This window comes from Centrocercus urophasianus, unplaced genomic scaffold (assembly GCF_019232065.1).
Source record: "Centrocercus urophasianus isolate 14NV4802_14NV808 unplaced genomic scaffold, USGS_Curo_1.0 seq_24, whole genome shotgun sequence".
NCBI classification, from domain to species: domain Eukaryota; kingdom Metazoa; phylum Chordata; class Aves; order Galliformes; family Phasianidae; genus Centrocercus; species Centrocercus urophasianus.
This window is the reverse complement of record NW_024884800.1, coordinates 11,770,005-11,787,165: the sequence shown is the minus strand read 5'-3', so window position 1 is coordinate 11,787,165 and position 17,161 is coordinate 11,770,005. Positions and strand designations below refer to the sequence as shown.

Below are 17,161 nucleotides of genomic sequence, written 5' to 3'. Positions count from 1 at the left end.
TCCTGCCCCAAGCAGTCCTGCAGCAGTGCTGAGATGCAGGACATCACTGCACACTTCCTTGCTGACCTGAAGCACCCTTTGCTGTCCCACTTCTTGTTTCCAGCCCCTCCCCAGAGATCTGACCGCCTGTTTCCAACCTCTGCGTCCCATCCCTTGACCTCTGCCCTCCTCAGACTGAGTTTTCTCAAGCAGAAGCCAAACAAACCTTAAAAGCTTTCTCCTCTCTGGCTGCTTTTGCAATGTTCAATGTTCAGGTGGCTTTAAATGTATCAAAAATAACTGGGTTTTCATCTCTTGGCTGAAAGTGTGATTGTATCCCAAGCCTTCTCTGCAGAGGTGCAATTGCTGGTGTGAGAGCTGACCCGAATAACTAACGACTTTGCTGCTGCTGCACTATGAAATGCAATCAAAAAGCAATTCTGCTTACTGTAAATTTCAAATTGATCAGCACTATGCAAATCTCATCTTTCTTGTGTAATGTTTAGTCTGTAACATTAGAAGACTGGGACACTGACCCCCTGGCATTGCTCCTTAGGCAAGAGATTCTTTTATCTCTCAGTGCATGGCAGATGTTATTAATGGAGTTGCATACTTGTCACCCAGAGGAGCATCCAAATATAGAGGCCAGCACGCAGAAACATTCACTGCACTTTGCTTTACTTCCAGTGATCTGAACAGAAATGTTCACACACCTCCCCCACTACATCTAAACTGAGTTTCAAAAATGTTTTCATAATGAACAATCATTAAAACGTCACAAAGTGGTCCAGTGAAGCATTTCACCTGAACCTGCTGTACTTCGCTGGACTACGGGGCTTCATTAAAACTATTCAGTGTCCATTTGATTTCAGTTTGCCGCTTCTGTTTCCCAAAAGCAAAAATAATTTGCACTTTAGAATATTCCATCTATTTTTCTGTGGTACTTAATGAAAATAGGAGCTCTGCAAGCTGAGCCAGGTGAATACTTGTAATGCAGATAGGAAGGTCATTAACGCATGCTTAGATTGGTCAAATGATATGGGGAAAAGAGGATGAAATTTCCCCTGAGTAAAAACACTTCATCTGTGTTCAGCTTACAAGTGATCATTGTGTTTCTTTTTCTTTTTTGTTGAAAGAAAGAAAAATTATTCGAATCAAATTAGTTAAAATGACTTTTGTTCCAGGCTGAGCAGAATGTTGTATTTCACACCAGCCGTTTCCTTCTGGGTGCCTGTTTCATTCTGTCGGCTGTTTTGCTCTGCTCTGTGCAGCGCTACACACAACCAGCGCCAGGATGAGGAGTGCAGCCCAAGACCCTCCGTGGGCTCCTCTGCAGCAACAGCCTCGGGCTCGGCAGTTATAGGCCCCAGCCCCCCTGCAGCACACTGCTGGCTGCACGCTGGCTGCTGCTCCACTGCTGCAGGCTGGGAGTGCCAGCAGGGTGGAAGCAAATGGCACAGAAGCCATCCAGTTGGATCCTGGATGAGCACATTTTAGGAAGACTTGGAAGGCTCCTGGACTACCTGTCATGAATGTTGTGGTTAAAATGATTGCAGTCTGGTCTGTATTTTTTCTAACCTTGTAATGTCACTTTAAGATGTGTTTTTCTGCACCTTGGAGGAAGAGGGCTGTCTCTTTTTCAGTCCTGTATCACCTTTCCCAGATCTATCACCTTCACCTTTCTCCTTCAATGCTTCAGGGAAAAAAAAAGAAAGTTTTTTCTTGTCTCTCAACCTTATTGGCTGAACAGAGTTCAAAAGCAAATGCATAGCGCTGAGCTGCTTAATTTTTAACAGAGCTGGCAGCCCTCTAGGATTTTTCTCTGTGCCCCCTTTGCCTGCTTTTCAAAGGAGAAAAGCCCCACTTAATATACCTGCAGGCTTGGCTGAGAGCGTGGAAACAAGTGCTGCCACTTCCCAGCTTCCCCCAATTCTGGATTTCAAGGGCTGTCAGAAGGAAATTGCTGCTGCAAAGGAGTGAGCTGAATGTCTTCCTCTCCCTGAAATTGGATTGGCCACTCCCAACAAAAGGAAAAAGGTGCATCAGCCTTTTTTTACTGGGGCCTCTCATGGGAACACACAGAGGCTGAGGGCAGGCTGGGCTGCAGGGCTGCACGTGTGCAGGGATTGTGCGATGTCTGTGAGAAAGCTCTTCATCATTTGCTAATAATTGTGCAAGAACGGCCCAACGCAGTCAGTCTGTGTTCCACGCTTTTTCTTTTCTTTCATGTATCTCCCAGAAAAAGTCAGGTGTTTCTCTGTTGCCTGAAGAGACCTGAAGGACGGACTGGAGCATGGTGTGATAGCTGAGCACTTCATACTTGCTTTCTCCCAGAGCACTGCCTACAGCCAGACCTGGCAGCACACAGGAGGAAAGCAAAGGAATGGGCCTGAGGAGGAACACACTGAAATTACAGCTAGTTGGAGACAGGCTGTGTATTATTCGCAGGTTTCTAAGCTTGCTTGGCTGGCCGAGGAGATGGAAAATCAAATTTTCTATTTTGGCTTTTCCTGAATGGGTTATCCTCCAAGGAGCTACACTGGAGCTAGATGTAACATACAATGGAAAGCCAGTCCTGGCAGAATATCGAAGAATGCAAGCAAGGTGAAGGTTCTCTGCAGCCCTGCTTCTCCTATGTGGCTCAATCCTTCCACCTATTTGCAGTATTAATGCAAAGAAATTCCCATTTCTCACATCTGATGTCCAGCACAGATATTTCTGTGGCCCTTCCTTGCACTGAGGACCGTGTGTGACTCCCCTCTGCTGCCCTTAGATGAGCTCCGTCTCTCCAAGAGCTCTTTTGCTCTGACCTGGCACAGCCCAGCATGAATTAACCTCATCCTGAGGGCTGTCTCCCTCTTCAGACTAGTCTGGATCTGGTTAAAGTGACAGAGTATTGTTCCCATGGATCACCATGTATTTCTTAACTTCTGTGGAGATCACTGGGGACTCCTTTGATGTCAACTCATCCCTTGCAAGCCAAAGTAGGTCAAGCACAGAACTCCCTCTGCCTTTGATTTTAAACCAAATATGAAGAGCTGGCCTGATTACAGGGTAGGGCAACACATGCGCCATTAGGCGCTCTGGAGCTAATTCTCCCTAGTAACAGAAATTGAGGTACAGCCACCACAGTGTCATAATGGGGAGCACATGGCAACGCATACATGAATTCTGCATGCTCAGGGTCTCCTAGTTTGGTCCATGCCCAGGAGAGAGGGAATTTGAGGGAGCCTGTGAATAACTACTGCTTTTGCTACAGCTACTGCTAGCACTTTGCACTGCCCCTCTTAGAGATACAATGCAAGAGCTTTGGGGATCAAGACTCTTCAAGGGAATGTAATTTCAATTGACTAGAGCAGCAGGAACCCAAAGCAATATTAGCTGGAAGAGTCTTGACAGAGCACAGAAGAGAAACTTTGGGACAAAGGAGAAAGGAAAAGTGGTGAAGGAGGTTATTCATCCCATTTTTTTTCGAATTAACTTATGCTCCTATACAACCTTCGCTCACAGCATGACGGTCAGAGCATGCTGACTGCCCCATAAAGGGCTCAGCAAGAACTCTGATACATGCAGATGACTTGAGCAAGGGTGAGAATGAAATGCAGCCTGCTTCCCCATAAATAGATTTGGGGATTTTTTGTTTATGTTTTGTTCTGAAACGGCTTTGTACTTCAGCCTGCAATAACTCTTTTCTCCCACGTTTCTCCTCCTTGGCTGGCTCAGATGTGCAGCCACCAGCTGTTTGCTAGGATTGTTCCTTCTTCTTGCCCCCTTTCCTCCAAATTCTTTAGGACATTATTTTCTTGAACCTTTTCTCAATAAGAATTTAATCAAACAAAACAAAACCACAGCAACCTGCCGCTTCTTGGACAGTGTTTGATGTGTAAATATGTAAAGAAGGAGAGTTTTGAAAATGCAGTCAGCTGCCTCCCGGGGACTTGAGTCCTACAATGAGCCAACAGGACTCCACAGGGGAGATATGTGCTCCTGCAAGATGAAATTCCAGCTGCACTGGGAGCATGGGTGACCAGAGGCACAGCTAAGCCACTTCTTAAAGAGACATTTTTTGCATAGCAGTGCTATTCTGCTCTGGGCCAGACAGCAACTGCACAGTTTGGTGTGCCTGATTCCTGCGTACTGCTGGGGCCAGCACTGCTACCAGCTCCCAGCCAGCAGCTTGGGGCTTTATTTGCCCTTTTGTTTCTTGTTTCTGTAGAGCTGAGACAACGAATACCTCTGCTCCCTGCATACTCATCAGTTTTATGGCCGTATCAACCTTTGTGAGGAAATAGCTCCTACTTTTTGCACTCATTACTATGAAGCAAATACCTTACAAGTACAGTACTTTATGCCAGAAGTGCTGTGCTGGCTACCAGTTAAGTGTATGGAAGATAATTCCAAAGAAAGCTTGCAGCAGTTCAGGTCTTCTAGCAGGTCAGGAGATACACTGCATATAAGCTGCTGTCCTGTAGGGCTCAGGCATATCACTAATTTTCTCCTACTTTTTAAGGGGTTCTTTTCTGCTGCTGTTATTACAGAATAAAATGCCCTGCAAAATTAATATAATGCAATTCGATGAGTAAGAGTTCTAGTGCTATTTATACTTTGTTTGTAGATAACATTTCGCAACACTATTAACTTCCTCTACACCTAGTTCAAATTGGCAGTGATGGGTTTGTCACAGCACATAGCCACTTACCCTATCTGTGCTGCTCAGGAGAATTAATGATGTATTATTTTGAAGAGACTCACAGGAGAGGGGGCTGTATGCTTGCTTATAATTTCTTCTATATGCAGGAAGAGACAAATGGCACTTATCTTCACATTCCAAAGCCTATTTAAATGATACAGTTCAGAATGCACTTTCTTTCTCAGATGCAATTCTCAAATTAAAAGACATGCCCTGCCTTTTGGGGACTAATGCTGTTACTCAAAAAAGAAATGCTACTCCTCAGTAATAGGAAGCTGCTTGATGTGCACGTAGTTGGCATGAGGCTGGGCAGGTGCTGGGCTGCTGCAGGCAGCGCCTCTTAGACATGATGCAAAACTGATGCTTCTACCAACGTGTTGACCTGCAAACCAAGAGGATTGTTCCATGAAGTCTGTTAATACCAGCGTTCAAATTCTACCTTCAGTAATGCAGACTGCCTGGTTCTAAGCTGAGACATTGATCACCCCTCTCAGCTCAGAGGCGGTTCTGTTTCAGCGGTGGGCAAAGTAATCCCACGTAAAATATCTGCAGAGCATTTCGGCCTCCTGCTGAAGCTCCGAACAATTAGATCTGTTCAGGTGATGCCAGGACATCAGTCACACGAACTGGAGATTAAGTGTCAGGTTATTTGTTTAGGAGTCGAGAGAAAAATTTAAATCTGCATTCAGGTTGTTTTTTGAATATAAAGCAAATTATGCCCAAATCTGAAAAAGAAGCAATCCATTTTCCCTAGCTGAAAGCATGAGGAAAAAAGCGTTTTTCTGCAGTCGGATAAGCTTCAAGAACAAAATTTTCCTTTTTTGATCTCTTCCCACATGCATCTGGGCTAAAGGAGCCCATCCTTGGGTTGCGTGCTCCAGATCCAGCTTGCTGGTTTAGTGCTGCAGAGGGAAGAGCCCGGCAAGGAAGAGAGCTTTCCTAGTTTTGAGTCATTCCTATCTACAGTCTGGGCAAGTACCTCCTTGTTTGCAGTGATTTGCTTAAAAACAGTGGCTTTCTTTGGCAGATATTTTCCATTTTGTGTCTCTTTTCAGAGATGGCTTTTTTTCTTTTTTTTTTAACCAGGAAAGAAGCACCTGCTGTTCATTTTTCCTGTGCTTCAGCAAGCATTACCTTTGCTGGTCAGTAACAGTCCTGCAGCTGCTGGCCTTTGCATACTCTTAAAAAGGGTGTTTTGCAATGAAATAATTAGTCCTGATTGAAGTCTTTATTGGGCTGATCTGAAATAAAGGCTGACAATGAGCACCATGCTAGGCAAGCACTGTGTGAGAGAGCCAGAACAACACACGCCTGTACATACAAGAGAGATGAAAGGCTTGTGCTGTACTTAATAGCATGGATGGTTTAATCCTGAAATAGCATCTTGCTCCTACAAACAAGATCTGTTTGTTTTTGATATGCCTATTTGTGGAATGGCTGCTCTTCGACTAAACATTCTCTTTCGCACGCAAACGCTAATATTTACCTTGACAAGATAATTTATTATCATTCTTAATTTTCTCTTCCTTTGGATGTTTCTGTTCTCTAACAAGACAGCAAAACCATTGTATGGATAAACAACCCTGAGGGAATAAATGGCCACAGTTTAACACATTCCTGCCCATCACTGAGCCACAGCAGCTGACCATGAGCAGGTTCCCAGCTCTCTACAGTCCTGTATCACACATTAGTTTAAGGGTTGTTTAAGTTGGTGTAAGCACTGAGCATTTTGAATAGGCCAAGTATGCCCAAGTAACAAGTTCTCCATTTGTTACGCATTATTCCTTTGTGAAAGGTGAAATGAGAAAAAAACAAATGCTGGAAGTTACATAGTGCAACAGCACATAAGTAATTCAAGAAAGGACAATTGAGAATATTTTTAGGTGTCAAGAAGAGAAAGAGAGAAAAATTCACCGTAGAAAAGAAAACAAACCTCCATCAACCACTTCACCTATCTCACTGCCTGAGCAAACCTCAGGAAATACAGAAGAAAGCAGAGCTAACATGTCGAACTCCCGCTGGGCCTCATGATTCTGTTTCTGTTCCCAAATTCACTGCATTAAAAGAGGCAGCAGATGTGCAAAGAGACAATGAGCTCTGTCTTCCATCATCCCAGTGAGTGAGATCAGTAAATGTGATTCCAATGTCTATTTTCCTTTTCTGACAAGTAAACCAGCCTCACTGCACTCCGTTTGCTTTGGATCCTCCTGAAAATGAGCCTATCCCTCAAATGCTCCCAGCAGATAAATGACAACACAAAAATACGAAATACAGACTTAGGCAGTATTTCTGTAGCAGGATGATGGAGAGACATGAAAGACAGAACAGCTCATCTGGTTCCTTCCGCCAGCACACTTGGGACTCTTCCTGTCCCAACAGGATGTTCCCCAGTGCTTTGCCCAAGCTACTTCTTAATCTCAAGGGATAAAACTTCCACCACTTCTCTTGGGAAACTGTGCCCCTGGCTCCAGACCTTGCTCCTAGATATCCTCCCAAACTCCTATTGAAAGGCTCTTCACTTTCAAGCCGTTTCCGTGTCTGTCTGCAGACCATCCCAACAAAAAGATGCTGCGGTCTGAGGTGCAGCAGCTTGGTGGAAAGTTGTTTTAGATGACCTGGTTTCAGCCTAACTCCTCATTGCAGATCTCCATTCTATTGCCTCTATTCGTATGGGTTGGTGCGAAACGGATCATCAGTGTTTCCTAAATGTGTTGTATGAGCTCATTGCAGGTAAACGTGGGACCTGTCCCTCCTTCCTACTGACTGAAAGAACAGCGTCACACGGAAAAAAAGCCACAGCAGTATCATTACAAACATCAAGTCCTTACCTGTCACTACCAGCTGCATGGTGAGGTTCTTGTACAGGCCATATTTTGCATTGCTCAGGACAATGGTGTAGTTCCCAGCATGCTTTGGTCTCACATCTCTTATGCCCAGCCTGTACTTCGCTGGGTCCGGCTCGTAGCAAGTTTGGTTATCCTTGATCAGTTTGCCATCTTTGTACCTGTTGTGAAAGGCCCAGCAAGGCTCATCATGTGCACACGTGGCTGTTAGCCCTCAGAAAGCCTGACTGGTACCCAAATGAGAGTGGTTAAAGGGTCATCCTTCAGAATCAGCACTGCAGACAGAACAGGAACCCCTGCTTGAATTGGGCTTCTATTCCCATGCTCTTTCACACTAAGATTGAGTAGCATCTGCAGTGCTACAGGAAAAAGATATTTAAATGAATCTGAGTTATCAGTGCTTCTAATACGCTCAACTAATATCAGAAGTGCAAATGGAGCTGCCCTCAAATTGTTGTGGACTGCAAACATCAGCTTGCACGTGCAATACTAAGTGCAATAAGTGATGGGTTAGCCAAAATTTGTATCATCAGTTTTAAAACAAGATATTAATTAATCATAACTGTTTTTCAGCATGTATGAATGATCCTTTACTATTTACGAAAAAGCCAGTCTGTGTTAGGGAGAGTTTAGAGTCAACAGACAGGTCAGTGAGGAATTTGCAGCCCTGAACCATCGCTAACACTGGGTTGGGCGAGGCTGCATGACCTTCTCCTGCTTGCTGCTAACCCACAGTTGGGTTATGAATATGAAATAGGGCAGACTTTGCCACACACAGAGCTTCAGACTTGGTGGAAGGAGAAGCTGGGGTACGTGTCCTGCTGTCTGAGCATGCTGAAAGCCTCCTCTGCAGTCATTCAAACTGTGCTGAAAGACCTCCAACGTCAACATCTGCTGCATGTGGGGAAGGAGGCTCTGGTGGTCCCAGCTGCCACAGAGCTGCCGCATGCTGGGCCCTGGGAACAAAGCCTGGCAGGGGAAAGGGGGTGCTCCCTCTCTAACTCCCAGGAAGGTTTCTGTCTCCTAAAAACCAGGGGCAATTAAAAATAGCTCTTGGCATGCAGAGGTCGGTGATTTGACTGACATTGGAGAATTTCTTGTGAGTTTGCTGCTAGGAAAAGCCAGCAAACCCATCCCTGAGCAACACCTTTTGCTTGCTGGCAGTTCATCCTGAGCAGCACTCAGCTGGCCAGGTATGGCACTGGGGAGTGTTGCCAAGCCTCCTGCTCAGCTGAGACAGGCAGAACTGCCCATGGTGAGTGAGGTGGGGCTGGGAAAGAGCCCTATGAAATAGGGCATGGAGAAAGTGGCAGGGCTGAGGACAAGTGATTTAAGGGCAATGAGAGAAATGAATGTGTCCTGCACTCACTGATGTGCTGGCTGCTTTTCACCTAATCCATCACAGTCCAGGTGGAGCCTTTACAGTGCCTAGGAGGAGTTACTGGCATTGCTGGTGGGACCAACTGGAGTAAATTATTTAAAAGATAAGAAGAGAAATATTTTTTCATGTTAATAGTGTGTCCTGCAGCTTTCTGCTGTGCCCTGCATCCTTGCAGACTAGCCACCACTAAAGCTAATAAACTGGCAGCCCTTCCCCCTTAGATTTCTACTGTTCCAAACAGTTCTGTGTCCAGTGTAAACAAAACCTCTATTTTTTCTGTAGGAACCTTTTTGTTTGTATGACTAAAGGGGAAAAATAGCATGGGAAAGAGGTACAGCTTATCACCTCCACACAGCACACAGCAGCACAGAAAGGAGAAACAACTCCTTGGGTGAGCTGTGAGGCCATGGCTGTGAGTGCTCCCAACTTATACCTGCTGTCAGTGAAGCAACAGTGAAAATCTGCTCCGGACAGGAGCCTCAACAAGGCCATGTCTGCTTTTGCTCCAGGTACTCACCAGGCAACAGTTGGGCGAGGAAAGGCATCCACCTTCGCAGCCAGTTTCAGCGACTTGTGTCCTGATGTAATCTCATAGTAAAGCCCTTTCTTGTGCGACACCTCAAGGAAAGGTTTGTCTTGAAAGAGAAACAAAGAGAAAGACAAGGAATGGCAGATTTGCCACAGTGCAGTGCTTGTATCTTCACACAGTGCTCTGCCTATCCTTGATCTTTTGCAGCTGCAGATGTGCAGAGGATGGAAACAACCAAATGGAATGCCAGCCTGGTAGAGCAGTTTGACTGCACAGCTCTGGCACAGTCAGTGAATTATATCTCCACATGAAGGACTTTTTATTTAATGGAGAGAATTAGCAGCTGCTGTGCCCCTGCTGCAGCATGTCTAAGTGCTGGGGTATGCTGTCCTGTGAATGCCAGCCCGACAGATTTTCCAGGGCATCAGCAACCACTCTCAGAGCTGCCTTTTCTAAGTAGCTCAATCCCAGTTCATCCATACCCTCAGATGCAGCAGTCTTGAGCTCTGTGATGTTTTTTTGAAAACACTGTTCTGGATGCTGACTCTCTCATAGAATTATTACAGATTATTAATGTTTTAAGCAGTTGTCATTCTTCCTAACAGCATTGAGGTATCAGCAGATTTGGTAATGTGGCACTATTCTTTGGTTACACTAAAAGTATAGTCTTGCTGCAGAACTTACCGTACACCGTAACGGTGACATTAGCTTCCAGCTTCGTTACATTGAATGTTTTGCATATGTATAGGCCTCCATCTTCCATGGTGACATTTTCAATTGTCAGGCTGCTGCCAACCTTGTACACGGGTTCACTCTGGTCCATTGTTCTCCTGGGGGAAGGGTGCTGGAAGTCAGCAGAAAAAGAGGTCAAAAAGGGGCATAATTGGGATTGCTCTGTTTACCCTTACAAAGTCTGCCAGTTAAGAAAAGCAGTGATTCATATCAAAATTATCGTAGCTCCCCATCACGGAAGTAAATATTATAAAAGGCAAAACAGCAGGAAGAGCTCTTGTGTGAGCTCTCGTTATCAAGTTTAATGGGAAAGAGGCAGTGGAACTATGGCACGTCTCTGCTGAAACCTGGGCATGCAGGTAAGCCATGGGACACTGCAAAGATCATCCCTGCTCACGGCCCACATCCCAGGGATCTCACTGCAAAACTGCCATCATCTCCTGTAGGGTCACTGCTGTGCCTTTTTCGGGGTCACTGTCAGTTTTCTTGTCTTAGAAAGAAAGCCTACTTTCCAAAAGAATAACAGATATATTATGATAGCCAAATGCCAATGCAAATTCCTGAAGAATTTGAGAAAGCATTTTATTATTCTGATTGGATTTTTGATCCCAAATATTTGGTCAAGAAATTTTGCATTTATAATGTTAGAAATCTAAGGAGGTTTCATAAAGAAGTAACTCTCTTCCATCATGTGGGTTTCAAGAAACAGAATTCAGTAACACTGGAATTTAGAAGCTTGCACTTCCATAAACTATTTTTTCTGTAGTTTCTTCACAAAATCAAACATTCTTTTGTTAAGTAAACAAAATAAGTCCAAAATAATCAAATTTTAGGGGGCACATTTTACACTGTTCGGAGAGGCTTAGATGCTCCTTTGAAATGTATATTTTGCACAATTAAAATAGAAAGCAATCATTTTAATTCTGAACATCAAATAGAACCATGAGTACTGTATTGGATGAACAAACAGATCTGGAAATACCCCTTCTCTCTGGTTTTCCTTAGGAGAACTGGAAGGTTTCAGTACATCAAAGTGTCACGTGGCTCTACATCAAATTCAGCATTTCTGTATTGCATTCCACAGAAAGCTCAAGAACTCACTTTCAGAATTTAAATTTAATTATTTGGTGAAGTCTGAGCAGATACAAATGGCTTTTGTTTCATTTCCCCTACTTAATAAGTGCCAAGATGGGTGAGCAGATTGATAGCTTGCACCCTTCATGACTGCCCTTGAGACTTAAGTTGTAAGCTGGGAAGAGGCCACAAGTAATGCGACAGAAATTGTTCCAAGAGGAAAGATCTCCTGGCTTTTCTTGCAAGCACATATAGAGCATGAGATTTGCAGTTTAATTTACAGGCTCAAGATAGTAGATGCATTTTAGATTCATTCAAACTAAAAATACAATCAGTTGTAGGCATAGAAATGGTAGGCTGTATTTCAGAACAGCTAGTAGCCAGTGTGCTCAGCACCACGAACATCTTTCTTTCGGGTAGGAGACTGCATCAAAGCAGAATCCTGAATTCTCATCAACTCACTTTTCCCCTAGGACACGTCCATACAAATTCGATGCGCCCGTTGATGAAGGTTTCTGCTTTGCATTCCAAATAGAGAGTTTCTCCAACCAGCAGTTTTTTGGGAGTTGCTTTCAAAGCCAGGTTCTGTGCTCTGCCCTCTGAAAGGAAAAAAGCAAAAGTATAAGCACACAGCACTCCACGCATAAATGACACTTAAGGTAGTAACCACACTCTGAATGCCCCTCCAGCATCTGCTCCTTTCAGTCTATAAAGCACTTCATCTTCTTCTGCAGTTTCTACAGAAACTTCTGAAAACACGCACGTAAGGAGCAGCGAGGTCAGCTGAATCAACGCCTGACCATCAGCTGATCAAAGCGGTCAGATGTGGGCACGCGCATTTATGAACGATTTTTCTTGCTTTCGCCATGTTTGGCTCCAGCCCTCAAAGCCCAAACATTCTCATACTATTCTTGTACTTCTTCTTTCCTAAGAAAAGAAGATTCAGAAGTAACTCAACATTTTCACTTCTCCTGCCCCTGATGGCCAGTTACCTCTCCTTTTTGAATGGGACCACCAGATCTCAGTCTTTTGTACTTACTGATGTCTCAAATGCATCAGCTCTGAAAAAGCCTCCTTCAAGGCCATGCCTCTTAGTCTGTGGAGCAGCATAGTAGATACAATTCTGACCACTGCGCAGCAATACATTACAGAGAAAGGTCTTGCAGGTGTGCCTGGGGGCTAGATAAGGATGTCCTCATGGCTTTTTTTTTTTAGCTTTGCATTCACAATTTTAGTAATAAATAATCACTACTCCAGCAATGAAAGAAAAATAGAGAGAGAGATTTACAGGATCTTTATTTGGCTGCCGCACAAATTCATTGTTATTTAAAGCTGAGTGCTAATTGCATAGAAGGATGCTATAATCTAATGGGAATGAAGTCACAATCTCTCCTTGTGAAAAATATAACGTACAAAGAAAGAAAGAGAATACATTGAAAAGAAAAATAAATTAGAAGTGGATTTTAATTAATCTCCAGCATTTCAAAATTTAATGATTGGTAGCTGCAAATTTGGATATAAATTCTGAGTTGAAGGTCAACCGTAAATACAAGGGAAAAGACAGAGTAAATCACCATGAGAAACAGGATAAAAAAGCAAATATCTGAATATGTTAATGAGGTTTTTATACCATGATCTCATGTGTTTAATGACCAGAAACAAAAAGAAATCTAATGTTTTGTTTATTCTAAATTGGCATTTGCTTTGGTGTAAATACTGCTCTATCCAAGCAAACAAAGCTGTGGTGAGGTTTGAATAAAATGCTCCTGTTCTGTACCACCTCAACAGCTGGCAGTTTGAGTGGATCAGGCAAGTTCTATTGAATAGGAAAACAAGGGGAAGAATCAGTTTGCTGTAAGTGCTGCAGTTCGGATGTGCTACAGATACATAACAATTAGATATATCAAATATTCCTAGGGCTAGCCAATAAATAACAGCCGGGGGATTAGCAATGAAGCAGAAATACTGTGGTCATTCCTTGGCACACAGCAATCACTCACCCAGTTTGTGTACGAGGTAATAGGATGAGAACACACTTCCAGTGATGTTTGCAGTGCATGCGAGTACTCCAGAATAAGTAAAAGAATGAGAGGGGATGACAAATCCTCTTTTTGGGTCCCACACCATCTTCCTGAAGTCTAGCTTTTCAAGATGAGGATACTGAAAGAGAGCAGGCAAGAGGAGGTGGCTGAGACATTCCCTTTCTCCTCAGGTCATCAGGCCAAGCAGCCCAAGCTGTTCTGCTTTATTACTAGGGAGATATTTGATCTTTCAGAGTGGTTGGTCTCATTCCACACACATCTCAGGCAACAACAACATGTGCAAATAGGAGAGTCCTCCCTGAGGTACAACTGTTTGAAATCCAAAACTTGGACATCGTAACTGGGGCTCTTGATTCAGTAGCCCCAAACCTCTCAGACCTTATGCAAGATGTGGTGCCACCCATTGTAAATCTGGTTTCCCTCATCTCTTTACTGCAAGTAATTTTGCCTGTCTTATGGAAGCTTTGCAGGGTAACCTTTTTGGAAGTGCCTAGGAACAAAATCTTGCCTTATGCACTACGGGTATGCACCATGCATTTTTCTCAAAACACCGTTCTCTGATTCTATGATTAACATAGTAGCATAGACATTAGTTGTCCTAGATTCCTAAATATTTGTATTGTTCTGTGATTCTTGAAAAAAAGAATCATAATGTTGCTCTTCATCTTTTGTGTGCAACACACAATTTATTCTTCTGCCTCCAAACAAACAGTATTCCCGTATTAGCAGTGTGGTTTAAATTGGATTCAGTTTAAATAACACTCCTCTTCTGATGAAATTTCAGCTCCAGGCTTTGAGAGCTGATGCTCATACCTATCCTGGGAACCTGGGAACACACTGTTGGTTGGGATGGCATTGCTTTATGTCCCTTATTACTAAGTACTCAACATAGAACAAAGACCATGGAAGTAAGTTTGGGGCAGATGCTGGTGGCATTGCTTTGGGATGGCAGGCATGGCTTTCTTCTGGAGCAGCAGTTCTTTTCTGACAGTCATAAGAAACATGGATTTTGGGAAGATGCTTTCAAAGTAATTGAGCTGTGCAGAGCCATTAGGAAAATTCAGGAAAAGCTGCAGAACGAGATCTGAGACCTGGGGCTTAATCGTGCTTTAACACCCATGAAGGTCAAAGCTGTAAGTGGCAAACGCACACTGAGCCAAATCAGTGACTAAACAGATCTGACAGGATTGAAAACGCTTTTTTGCCCAGAATTAAAATCATTTTAAGCAAAACTAAAAGTTCGAGTCTTGTGTCTTAGCACTGTTTCTTAATAACAGAGACGATCTGCAGAGTTAGCCGGGATCTGTTTGGTATTAGTGAGTGGTACCTTTCCCCATACATATTTAAAGGCCAGAGAGTGCAGTGATTTTAAAGTATAATGGTAACATAAGGAACTTAATTTACGGTGGGAAAAGTACATTTTCTAAAAGAATAATAATATGTGATAAAGATGAATTTCATGGTTTGGCAGCTCCGCTCCCTGATGGCGAGAGGAAGGGGAAGAAAAAATAACCCTACTCAGGAGGCCCTTTTCAACACTACACACATATTAAACATCTCCATAGAATATTCAAAAATATATATTTAAACAACCAAACAAAAAACGTCAGTGCTGCTTGAAGGAAATCACAGCGGCTTTCCTCCCTTTGAAGTTCGCTGTCCATAGGAGATTAAATTTGGAAGCAGAGGATGTTCTAAATCTGTCCGCTCGCCTCGCTCACCTCTCGTCCCACAGCCGCACCTCCGCCCCTCTCCACCCCGCTTCCCCTGCGCATGGGAAGCCGCCGCCTCGGCTCCACGCGGGCCGTCGGATCCCCAGACAGGCTGTGCTAGAGGTGACTTTCTGGCTGCTGCAACTGGCACACGGCTCCTGAGAGCGTTCCTGTGGGAGCGGCGCTCAGCATCCCATCCCTCCCTGTGCCCTGCTGCTCCCCATTGCAGGGGAAGACTCTGTGGGGGACAGTTTTCTCTGCAATTCAACAGGGAGATTTCAGTGGAGATTTCATTTCTCTAGCAGCTTGCCTCAAGGTAAAGGACTGCGTTTGAAGAAATTACCAGGGGAGAGTTTAGCTGGTACACAGGAGAGCCGAGTTGCCTGTAAATAAGGGGATAAATCAGGGAGCTCCAAGGCCCTGTTTAGGCTCATGTGACTCTATTCCAGCAGCGAATTTGGTTGAAGTAGGCTCACGTAAGATGGGGATGTTTCATTTTTGTAGCCAAGGAGAAGGTGATAACAGTTATCCAGGCCGAAGTGATAAGCTATAAATGGAGAGCAGCCTTATCCCCCCACTTTTAATCCCTACTGACAAAACTTAAAAATAGAGATCTGCTAAAGCAATAAGGCTTGTGCTGTCCCTGTGCACGTCGGCTGGAAATTCGCCATCGCTTTCTGCAGGAGCTGGAGCTCTGTATCAGGCCTCTGTGTTCCATGTGCTGGCTCTCAGGAGGAGACGCCCAACACCCAGGAGAGGCAGAGCCCCTCAGACCAGAGCCAGGCATCACGTATCTGTGTTCCCTGCTGGCACACCACCTTCAGCAACACAGCATCACATCTCACAACCCTTCCAGAACAGACAGTGGAAAAGGGGCAGCAGCAGAGGCAGCAGGGCAATGGAGAGGCACATCACCTCCTGGGCAAAAGGCAGGATTGGAGCTAGGAGACCCATGTTCTTTTCCTTCTTCTGAGATAGGCACATTTCTGAAGTGGTTCTGAAGCTCTTTAACTGAGCAATTACATCCCTATTGACTGAAGAAGCCCCAGAACCCTAAATTTCTATTTTTATTCCACAGACCATTCTGCAGCCTTGACATTCAGGTGTGGCTGCTGCTGAAGGAAGTAGCCACTTATTTCTAAGATCAAAACTTGGTTTTAAGTTCCGAAATCAAGCAGAAATGGGCAACAGTTCTGAGAGGCTCACGATATAAAATTGATAAGCTTTAATGGAGGAACATCAAACTATGGAATGCGAAGAACATTTGATAAACTCAACCGAATCCCACCAACAGCCTTATGCACAGTTCACCACTAATACACTGTGATGGCAGTGCTTCCAGATGATTACTGCCTTTTCTATTTCCTTCTGAAACATACCTAGCTTCATCAATTTTATTTTTCACATTTACCCACTGTGATGGCACTGCAGACCTCTGAATTGTCTGAATTTCTCCAAACCAGCCACTTACCTTGGTAAGTATGGGTCTGATATCTGGAGAAGTGACTTGGCAGGGGATAACAACTGTTTTCTTAGTCTTTAGAATGTAGATGATTTTGGGATGCTCCGGGTGAAACTCCACAAATGGATTTCTGTCGTCTGCAGAGAGAAGAACACTGGTTTGCAGAACCATTCCTTTGCTGATCGGAGCCCACTGTTACACATGACAAGACATCCAGTGACATCTCGAATATCCTATTTTTAACCTTATTTTGCTAGTTTGTAGCACAATCATATTAAAAAGAAATAAAAATCCTTTTCCTATCTGTTCCCCACCTGTAACAATGCAGTTAATAACTGGCTCCACAGGTCTCCATGGCACATGGGTTAGTTCTTTCCTCAATGCTCTGAATTTCTTTCACAGCTGCTATTACACTGCAGCACATCAGAATTCCACAGCAATTAAGTGTTACCATAAGGGTACAGATTAACACAGAAGTAACTTGGTCACACCTTTAGAGAACTGTAGGATTTTCTACAGATTTGCCACAATAAATCAGACAGGATATACACATATCATAGAAATAAATAAGAATCGGAGGTAGTTTAATTTAATAAAGCTTCTGAGCCTTACTGATTTTTCATTGTATGGATACAGTGATGGTCATCAGAAGATTAAAAGAATGTGAGACCATCAAGCAGTCAAGATTTTTGTAAAAAAATTCTTTAACTTGATATC

The 17,161-nt window shown here is 43.8% G+C and overlaps 1 protein-coding gene across 2 annotated transcripts in view; it reads right to left on the bottom strand.

Annotated features, from left to right (window-relative positions):
- LOC122163917 (vascular endothelial growth factor receptor kdr-like) overlaps window positions 1-17,161 on the bottom strand; it is a 119,993-nt gene that overhangs the window by 58,294 nt on the left and 44,538 nt on the right. For both annotated transcript variants that reach the window (XM_042825492.1, XM_042825493.1), the window contains exons 4-9: window positions 16,454-16,581; window positions 13,229-13,388; window positions 11,691-11,827; window positions 10,107-10,266; window positions 9,411-9,528; window positions 7,498-7,673 (exon numbers count right to left, since the gene is read on the bottom strand). In XM_042825492.1, the coding sequence (XP_042681426.1) occupies window positions 7,498-7,673; window positions 9,411-9,528; window positions 10,107-10,266; window positions 11,691-11,827; window positions 13,229-13,388; window positions 16,454-16,581 (879 nt within the window). The remainder of the gene's footprint in view (window positions 1-7,497; window positions 7,674-9,410; window positions 9,529-10,106; window positions 10,267-11,690; window positions 11,828-13,228; window positions 13,389-16,453; window positions 16,582-17,161) is intronic.